Source organism: Furipterus horrens, unplaced genomic scaffold, assembly GCF_987537825.1.
Source record: "Furipterus horrens unplaced genomic scaffold, mFurHor1.1.pri manual_scaffold_10, whole genome shotgun sequence".
Taxonomy (NCBI): domain Eukaryota; kingdom Metazoa; phylum Chordata; class Mammalia; order Chiroptera; family Furipteridae; genus Furipterus; species Furipterus horrens.
In genome coordinates this window covers 90,035,113-90,045,261 of record NW_028327180.1, presented here as the reverse complement: position 1 = coordinate 90,045,261, position 10,149 = coordinate 90,035,113, and the positions used below count along the sequence as shown (strand labels likewise).

The following is a 10,149-nucleotide window of genomic DNA, read 5'->3' as shown; positions in this document are numbered from 1 at the left end:
CGGTGCAGATAGACTCTTAAGAAGCTACACCATCGTCTCTCGAGACAGACGGCTGCCGACGATGGCTGCACGACATTGTAACTGTACTAAAAGCCACTGAACTGTACACTTTAAAATGGTTAAAATGGTGAATTTTATGTTATATAAATTTTATCTCAGTAAATAAATTTTAAAATAAATAAATAAATAAATGACACCCGGAAGGAACTTTGAACTCCAATCAAGATGGAGTAACAGAGACCAATTTACCCTCCTGCTTCAAACAACTAATAAATAGGACAAATCTAGTCAACAATGGTTTCCAAGAAAATAGACATCAGGTAGCAAAGGACAGCGATCCCTAAAGAATGGGAATAAATTGGGTACATTCTATGACGGCCAGAGTGGGGAAGAAAGGAGGATCTAGGCCAACCCCCTATGCTGAGAGAGCAGAGTCAGGGGAGACCAAGGCAGCCCAAGTTTGCAGAGCAGAGCACAGGAGAGGAGAGAACCGTGGATGTTTGCAGAGGGCCCGCCCTCTAGTATTCAGAAGAGCAGTACACATGCGAGAGAACTACCTCCTCCCTCCTCCTCCTATCCCCACCCCACAAATAAGCACATGGAAAGATGTTCAGTATCATTAACCGCAAGGAGATACCACCTAACTGTTAGAATGGCTGAAATAAAAAACTGACAATACCAAGTGCTGACAATGATGCAAGCACCTGGAACTCTCAGACATTATTGGTTAGAATGCGAACTAGTGCAGCCACTCTAAAAAAGTCTGATAGTTTTTATAAAGTTAAACATATGCTTACCTTACGAACGAGCAAATCCATTTCTAGGTATCTACCCCAGAGAAACAAAAATCTCTACTCACCCAAAAATCTGCACATAGATAATCACAACAGCTCCATTCATAAATGCCCAAACCGGAAACAAACCAAATGTCCCCCACAGGAGAATGAACAAACAAGCTGTGGCAGGTCCAGCAACAAAAAGGGAAGACTGTTGACAAATACAACATGAACAAACCTCAAAGGCACTGCTCGCCAACATCTCAAAGGCTACACACCAGGCGCTGCCACTTCACAACTTTCTCCAAAAGACAAGACAACAGCGACAATGACTAGTGCTTTCCCAGGGTTAGGGGCGGGACAAGGGCGTGACCACAAAGCCAAGGTCAGCCAACATTTCCTGCAGAGGGCCAGGTAGTAAATATTTCAGGCTTTGTGGGTTGCATATGGCCTCTGTGGTGCATTCTTCCCTCTTGTTTGTTGCTTTGTCCTTTTTACACTTTAAAAATATAAAATCCCTCTTAGCTTCTAGGCCCTAAGAAAACGGACCATGGGCCAGATTTGACTCAGGTGTGGCTTGCAGACCCCTCCTACGTGGAGACAGAAAGAGGAAGTCACATGGCATGTGTGATGCCGTTATCCTGCGTCCTAACTACGGTGGCAGTTGCACGAATCTACAGATGTGTCAGAATTCACAGTCACTTTCCTTCTTAAAACCTTGCCACAGCACCCAACACCCCTCAGAGTAGCACCCAACACCCCTCAGAGAAACACTAACCCCCTTACGTGGTTTGCAAAGCCATTCATTCTCCAGACTCATTTGTTCCCAACGGTACTCTTAGCCCGAACCTGAAGATGAAGGGAAACGGGCAGTTTCCATTCACTAAGCTGTGTTCTCTTGCACCCTGACTGTTCCCTCTGCCCAGAACACTTCTCGTCCATCACACCATTTACAATCAGATATTTTGATTCCAATCGCAGATTTGAAATCGAAATACCGGTTCTCATATTATTTTCTAGCTTATCATGTCTTTGTCATATCAATGAAATTCTGAGCTTTACTATTCTCCCCAGGAAAATAGGGTCATAAACATGAAACACAATGAAGCTTTTTAAACACAAAACAACTCCCAACACAGGGTAAGCAACTAAATAGTTTCAAGATCCAAGGAGGTGGAGTTCATAGGAGATTTAGAGCCTTTCAAATTCTGATCACTGAATACTGGGTATTAAAGTCAGAAACTAAACAGAACCAGCAATAAAGAATGCCTAGCAAAAGATACTTAGTGAGTTTGAAGTGGCTCTTCTAATTAAGAGATCTGGGGATAAGTAAGGGAAGGGTTTAGTCAAAGAACCTGCATAAAAGACTCATGGACATTGACAACGGGGAGGGATATGATTGCGGGAGAGGGGGTGGGATGGGTGGGGGAGAGAAATTAGGGGAAAAGGGGACAACTGTAACTGAAAAACCAAAATAAAAATTAAAAAAAAAAGAGATCTAAAAACTGGCACTAGTTAATGGCCACAAAAAGTCAATAAAGTACACATTGAGGGATATATGTTTCAGGGAAAACAGTGGCAGCATCTAAAATAAGATGTTAAAACAAACCAAAGGGTTTTAAGGTAAATTTCTTAAATCAGACAAATGTCTATTGTCAGATTATAGATTCTTATCTATTAACACTTTTATTGATACTAGTTTTTATATTGTTTTAAGCAAATCAACAGCAATATTAAGAATCTGAAAGAACTGCTTTATTAATGCAAACTGTTAATACATACACACAGACTATAAAGCACTAAGAAACTTAAATCTCTACGTCATAGCACACAGGTGGTGGCAAGTCAACATCCAGAGTCGACAGAATGCTCGAGGGAGACGGCAACGGATCTAGAAAACAGAAATTTCTTATTCAGTAACTGCAAACCTGTGATGCATTGCCCATCTCAACACAGACATTAGTTGTCACTTTTAATCATCAATTGTTTTTCCCGTTGTCTAATGAATCCCTATGCCCTCCCACCTACACATAAGTAAGAGCCAACAGTATCACTAATGTAAATTTCTAAAATAGTATATGTTATCACATCAGAACAAATAGAAACCACTGATGATGGCTTCTCATCACCAGTTTGAACCAAGACCTCAAACCTTGTGCAGTAAGGTCTTGTCATTTCATGCTATTGTACACGTGTCTTGATCCTGTACAAGCTCTGGATATAACTTGGAATTCCCATTTCAAGCAAGTTTATCACACTTCAGCTTACAACCTAAGAAGCTATATGCTAAGTTCAATCTCATTTTGCTGTATCTAAGGCTGTCCAGATTCCAGAATCACTTGATTTTACCTGGGTGTTTGGAATTAAAAAGCAATACCAACTGAGAATAGTTTTCATTATTCTGAAACCTTATCCTGAAGTTTGAAGGACAGAAATTACTGGTAGGCTAACCTTTCACACAACTCAGTCCCCACGGTGACGCAAATGTCATGACGCTGTTTGAGGCCCTTCTAGAAGGGCACTTGTTCACCTACCAGACTCCCACGGAGGAGAGGGCATCTTCAGAGGTGAGGGGGGGCGGAGGTGGAACAGTCTTTCAAGCTTCCTCTCCTCATCCAGGATCATGAGAGGCACTCCGGTCAAGGGGAGCTGGGCGATCTGGTGTTCCTCAGGCAGATCGAAACTCTCAAAGTCTGCCACAAACAGAAGAGAGTTTGTCAGGGCAGCAGTTCTTGGTCTGGTCGGTAGACTCCTGTGAGTCTGACCCCCTTTCAGCAGGTCCGCCTATTTCTCTAATAACATTAATCCCTTTTCCCACTGTGTTGACATTTGCAACGACGGCACAAAAGCAATGGTAGATAAAAAGCACTGTGCTGTAGCATGGATCACGGCAAGGGTCATACACTGTACTCAGGAGTCGCTCTATCCCTCACTACCATTCACCCGCAGTTCACATATCATTTTACCATATACAGTAAAAGGAATTAATCTGTTTTTAGCTCTCGATTTTGTGAGGACATATCTTTCTAATATTCTGTATGCTAAAATGAGAAGTATGCCAGAAAGCACTCTGAGCATATGTAAGATCTGGGCACCTGTCTGTTCTGCAAGCTAAATGGGAGGCCTTTCTCCAAACACCATTTAGTTGAAAAACCTGAAAGAGAAACTGTTGTTACTCAGAGTTGGGTGTTGGGTGCACATTTTGCTAGAGGAATAAGAGAAGTCTATCCCTTTGGGCAAAAGTGTTTGTTGCCAATGATAAAATTCACAATTTCAAGAAAAAACTAGAATTTTGGAAAAGTTATCTGCAGTCATTAGTCTGACAGCTTCCTCAAATTTAAGACTTTTCTGATGACATCAGTGGTGGTATAAAAGAACGTGCTTTTGTTATTGCATAATGAAGCTTTTCAACATCTGGTAAATTTACCTTTTTCAATTAACCAATATTCCTACATGACAGATGTGTGATGAATGCAAGGACGAAAGATACATTTGAGGGGAAAAAAAGACCAATGCATTTGATTGTCAGAGTGTACAATATTCATTGATGCAGTTTCAGATTTCCCACTATATGTCCAGAAACAGCCACCGATTGAATTTTAGGGTAGCATCAAAGAAAACTACACTTATCTGAAAAGATTATTAAATGCTTCCCCCTTTCCTAACTAGATGCCTGCATGAGACCAGATTTTCTTCATATACTTTAACTGAAACAGGTGCAACAGATTGAATGCAGACGTCAGATGAGAATCCAGCTGTCTTATATTAAGCCAAATAAAGCAAATTTTCAAAAATACTATAAAACCATGCCAGTCTTCTCAGTAAGTTTTTGCTTTGGGAAAGTTCTTTTATGTATACTTAAAGTTATTTATATTAACATAATAGGTTATTATTTTTTAACCAATTAACAGTTTTAAATACAGAACATACAACCAAAAGTTCTTTGGGGTCCCCCTTAATTTTTAAGAGTGTAAAAGAGTGATTCAACAAAAATCTGAGAAGCATTGTTAGTTATTCAAAACTGGTTTTTCTTGACAGTAATAAAGCAGGATTTAAATTTTGAATCTTTCCTCTTTTCAAGGGGGTTTTCTCAAAGGAGAAGAACAAAGAGGGCCCTGGCCAGGCAGCTCAGTGAGTTGACACATTGTCCAGATACACCAAGAAGTGTGAAAGCTCTCTAAAGCCTAAGTACTAAAAATTTGTCTGCTCCTTTTTGAAGCCTGGGAAAACCCAGAAGTCAAAAAAAAAAAAATTGAGTGGCGCTGACTACTTAATTTAAAATCACTGAATTGTAAAGGAAAGCATAAACACACAGAAGACTCAAGAGAAAACAAGTCTGCAACATAACAGGGCTAATTTCCTTTATCCACCAAGATCTCTTAAAAAGTCACATTATCAACGGAAAACAAGGATACAAACAGAAGTTAAAATAACTACAAATGGCCAGTTATCAAATATGCCCTCACTTCGGCACACACACACCCCAGTTTAAAACAGAGACACTCATGGCGTTTCTGATAAAACAGGACAGCTTTAAAACGTTTGCAGCTGGAGAACACGGGGGAAGCAGGAGGTGGGCTCCGTAACTTATGCTCCTATTTTGCAGGACAACTGGCCCCATGTCTGCCGATCCACAGCATACTGGAGGCCTCCTTCCTGGCTATCATGCGTAAACCTGCCTCATTTTCCTAATGACTCAACGGCAATCACTTGCATGGACGCTTTCAGAGGGCCATCACATGCCCTTTAGAGCTCAGCAGTTCCTCAGGTTTCCTCACCGGGCGTACGCACAAACTCACAACAATGTAGCTCCCAGGATACGAACTGCAGAATTACTGGTCATGCAGAAAAACCACAACCGATGGGATGTGTGCTAGCAGAATGACCAGATGCCCTTTGCATGGAAGGGCAAGAACTCCAGCTGAGGAAGCCAGAAGGCCCTGCTTGATCTGCCCCACTGCTTCACCTATATCGTCCTTCACTCGGCTTTCAGTTCCCCAGAACCACTCCAGTCCTTCCCCCTTCCACAGGATCTTTGCACACACTCCTAAGTACAGTGCTCTGGCCTTACCCATCCCTTCTTCACCTGGCTGTCTCCTTACAGCCTTCAAGACTCCACTGTATGTCCCTTCGTGAAAGCGTCCCTGCTGTTCCAGGCTAGGTCCAGTTCCTCCTAACAAGCCAGTTTTCTTCTTGCTCACCCTCACAGCGAGGCGATTTGTTCAGAGCTAGACTTTCTCTCCAAATCATGGGCTCCCTCAGGACAGGGCCTGGCATACAGCAGTCTCTCCTCAAATGTCAGTAAATTAAAGCTAAAAAAGCTGGTTTTACAATAAAAAGTGTTTCAGATACATGTAGCAGGCTGAAAGAGTAAAAAATTCCTGTTTTCGCTGGCTATGTGAAGTTCTCAAGCACCGTTTAATTTGATATAACGCCCACTTTCTAACAGGCTTACTAGGGCTGTCCTCTGCAGACTTGTTCAAGGTTAGTGAGCATATCTCCCTGCTAGGAGGGAAAATGTTCTCCACATCGTTGCTCCAATTCCCCTTCTGACCTAAGATGATACCTTACAAATAAATCTACCAACAAGTGTATTTGTTCAAAGCAACCCAGATTCAGACAGTCTCATTATAGTTTTGGGTCATGTGTCATATTCGTATCCATATCAAGTTACAGCTGAATGGGATTCTAGAGAAATTCAAGGCCGAAGTATTTTTGTAATACCAAGGATATTACCTAGAGGATTGAAGGGAAAGAATTTTTCTATTTCTGGATAGGTGTCATCTGAGGCAGGAGCAGAGCTTTTTCCTTTAACAGTCTTCTCCGTCACCTAAAACAATCCAAGAAAATGAGTTAGTGAGAGGGCTTCTTCAAGCCATGTGAAGGCTGCCCTGGCCGGGTAGTGTAGTTGGTTCCAGCATCGTCCTGATACACCAAGATTGCGGGTTTGATCTCCAGCCAGGGCACATGCAAGAAGCAGCCAACAAATGCATAAGTAAGTGGAGCACTAACCAGTGCTTCTCGCTCTCCTCTTGCTCTCTCTTTCTCTCACTCTCTAAAACCAATAAGTTCTTTTTTTTTTTAAAGACACATGTGAAGGCTTCACTGCATTTAAAATTTTTTCAATGTCATGCTGACTGCTAAGAACCATGATCCTTCTTTCTTTCTTTTTTTATTTTTTTAATCCTTAGTTCTCATGATTACACATAAATAGAATTCAACAAGCAATTCTAGTGTGGCTCAAAAGTTAAGTCTGAAATTTAAGTATTCGTTCCTGTCAGCCTAAGCCATCAAGAACGCACAGGGGAGGTAATTAACTCAATCACTCAACCTAACAGAGAAGGAAAGGGGCCTGAGCCAGCCAGAATGCAAGCTAATTCTAAATGCCATCTTTGGCTTTTGGAAGTGCGATTTTCCATGTGTTTCCGTCAATGTTACTTTAATTGTTTTCTCTTAATACACATTAAACAAAACAATTATTCAAATAACGTGTTAATCCAGACGCCCAAGTCATCTTTCTCAGTCTGGAATGCACCGACCTGTAACACGAGCTCGCTAGCTAGTACACACACACACACACACACACACACACACACAAATGTCAACGTACTACCAAATTATCCCCTAACAGGCTGGTGCCTGCTCTGGGAGGTGGGGCGGAGGATGGCAGCACCTGAGACACTATTATATGCAAAGTACTTCCTGTGTGTGTAAGTAGATACAGACATACCTCATTTTATCACATTCGCTTTATTGAACTTAATACATTTTTTTAAAAACAAACTGAAAGCAAGACCCTCCAAAAAAATGACTTGCTTTATGGCGATACTTGGTTTTATGGTGGCCTATGGCCTGGAACCCAACCCTCAGTATCTCTGAGGTAAACTTCTACTACCAAGATGTTAGTTAAGGGCAGGTGAGGAAAAATATTCACCAGCTGCTTTGGAAGTTTCTGATCTCAAGATACAGAGGAAGTTCACAAAAAACAGTATGAATCCGGCCCTGGCTGGTGTGGCTCAGTGGCTTGAGCGCCAGCCTACAAACCAAAGGGTCACTGGTAGGATTCCCAGTCAGGGCACATGCCTGGTTTGGGGACCAGGTCCCCAGCTGGAGGCACATAAGAGGCAACCACATATTGATGTTTCTTTCCCTCTCTTTCCCCCTCTCTTTCCCTCTCTCTAAAAACAAATACATAAAATCTTAAAAAGAAAAAAAAAAAAAAAACAGTATGATTCTCCTGCCAATCTGTTTACTAGCCTATATCGGCCCTGCTCACTGGGAAAAAAGCCAGATAAGATGCCAACAGTCATTTTTAAGAGGCAAAAATGCTGAAGTGTTTAAACAGTGTCTTTATAAACAATACTTACTTTTTTAGTAGGGATCGCTGTCTGTTTCTGTTTGAGAGGTCCATTGGTCTTTACTGACTTTTCTGTAGCTCTGTTGACAGTTCCCAAAGCCTTTCTGGGAGCTTTAGGTAAGGCTGGTGGAGCATCAAATATTTTGCCAACATGTGGTATTGAAACCTGAGGTCTCCCATCTAAAGCTTTGACTGCTAAGAAAAAAAGTACTGTAAGATTATTTGGGCAATACACATCTGTGCAACCTGGAAGCTGACTGTGTATAAACTTGACCTAATTATCATCGCAAACTCAACCTCCAAGTTTGACAGTGGCATGGCAATTGTCAATCTCATTCAAATATTGAACATGAAAAAAGATACTCATAACAAGCACACTGTAACAGCAGCACAGGCATACCTCGGAGATATTGCAGGTTCAGCTGCAGACCAAAGCAAGAGAGCAAGTATAAAGCGAGTTATGATCTTTCTGCTGCTCAAGGGTCTTTTGCCTTCAATTTGTAAAAAAATGCAACATCTGCAAAGTGCGATAAAAGGAGGTATGCCTGTATTTGGCAAACTTGACTCCAATTGCCTACAAGGTACACTAAATGCCTCCCTAGGCTCCAGGCCACATCCACAATTGATCCATGATACCTGTGTAATTGATTGTAGCCTGTATACTCACAAGGCCGGGACCCCAGCTTCAGCCGGTCCTTAGGAGTAGCACGAGTGTCTGGTTGTCCATTTTCCTTATCCACAAAGATCACAGTAGCCATTCTGGATTAACTAGGGGTGTGAATTACATATTACACTCTAGGGGTTTGGGGAAGACCAGAGAATCTAAGGTGTAGCACAGACCAAACTTTCCGTTAAGCAGAGAGAGCCCCAACTTGAGCCAACGGGCACTTAATCCAGCTCTTAACTCTTAAAGGATGTGTCAGAGGCTCTAAATTCCAGACCTGGCGGTTTGGAGCCGTTAGAGACTCTAAATTCCAGACCTGGCGGTTTGGAGCCGTTAGAGAGCCTGATATTCATCAGAACCGAACCGTCGGCGGTCGCGAGGCAGTCCAAGGCTGCGGCTCAACCTGGCTCAGCGCTACAGACGACCCAGGAAGCCCCAGCCCCCAATACCTCAAGCCCCGGGCCCCTGATCCTCGCCCCAAGCCCCCAAAAGCCCCTAACCCTGAACCCCCGCCCTCGGTCCCCAGCCCTCGCCCGCCACTCCAGCCCCCTGACACCAGTCCCCAGCCCTCAACACTCCTTTTTCCTCGCCAGACCCCCTCTCCATGCCCCCGCCCAACCACCCGCGACTTCTCCGTTCACCCACATGAGGATCAACAGCCAAAATCACCCAAGCCTCAGCTTCCAGAAGTAGCGCCCCGTCCCGTATTTGAATCACAACTCACATCCCTATTGGCTGATTCTCCCAGAAGGCGGAACCGAAGCGGGGTGGAGACTCCCCGGAAGAACCAATGGGAGGCACCTAAACTCCTTGGGCTCCGCCCCGTAAGCTTTTTCCCTGTAAGATTATAGCTTGTTTGCTGGGAAGAAAAAAAAAAAAAAAATCAAACCTCCTGACACCTTAAAAAAGGGTTTTGTGGTCTTTCGTGTTTCTTTTTTTCAAGTTATGAAAGACTTTTATTTTTTATTTTATTATTTTTTTTAATTTGCAATATATTTTTAAATTTATTTTTTTGTTTTTCTATTACAATTGTCCCACTTTTTCCCCCATTGCTGCCCCCCCACCCAGCCCACCCCTTCTCCCACAGTCAATCCCCACCCCGTTGTCCATGTCCACGGGTTATTTATACTAGTTCCTTTGACTTCGTGTTGTTGTTTTTTTTTTAACCTGCTCCCCACACAGACAGAAGGGGAGTGAATATGGTCTCCAATTACAAATAATTATTATGATTATTATGATATCAAGATAGAGTTTTGTTTTGTTTTTTCCTGAGACACTTGAGGAGCCAAGACAGTCTTAAATGAAATGATTGTGAGATTCAATTAAACAAAGGGGAATTGGCAACAGAACTA

General features: G+C 42.5%; 1 protein-coding gene across 2 annotated transcripts; it reads right to left on the bottom strand.

Moving 5' to 3' along the window:
• Nucleotides 1-2,509: 2,509 nt before the first annotated feature.
• PTTG1 (PTTG1 regulator of sister chromatid separation, securin) lies at nucleotides 2,510-9,527 on the bottom strand. 2 transcript variants are annotated; one of them, XM_090288523.1, is made up of 6 exons: nucleotides 9,443-9,527; nucleotides 8,801-8,901; nucleotides 8,144-8,328; nucleotides 6,513-6,606; nucleotides 3,311-3,469; nucleotides 2,510-2,667 (listed from the first exon to the last, which is right to left on the bottom strand). In XM_090288523.1, the coding sequence occupies exons 2-6, from the start codon at nucleotides 8,889-8,891 to the stop codon at nucleotides 2,585-2,587; spliced, it is 612 nt and encodes a 203-aa protein (XP_090144649.1). In that variant the 5' UTR covers nucleotides 8,892-8,901; nucleotides 9,443-9,527; the 3' UTR covers nucleotides 2,510-2,584. The 2 variants fall into 2 exon arrangements, with proteins under 2 accessions (XP_090144649.1, XP_090144650.1); XM_090288524.1 differs by having other exon boundaries at nucleotides 8,144-8,325.
• Nucleotides 9,528-10,149: the final 622 nt, after the last annotated feature.

Coding starts and splice junctions, on each gene's coding strand:
- PTTG1 (XM_090288523.1), bottom strand. CDS start 8,891: ATGGCTACTGTGATCTTTGTGGATAAGGAAAATGGACAACCAGACACT. Junction 8,329..8,800: donor GAAGCTGGGGTCCCGGCCTT/GTGAGTATACAG, acceptor TTTTTTTCTTAG/CAGTCAAAGCTTTAGATGGG. Junction 2,668..3,310: donor CTCTCCTCCGTGGGAGTCTG/GTAGGTGAACAA, acceptor TCTGTTTTCTAG/ATCCGTTGCCGTCTCCCTCG.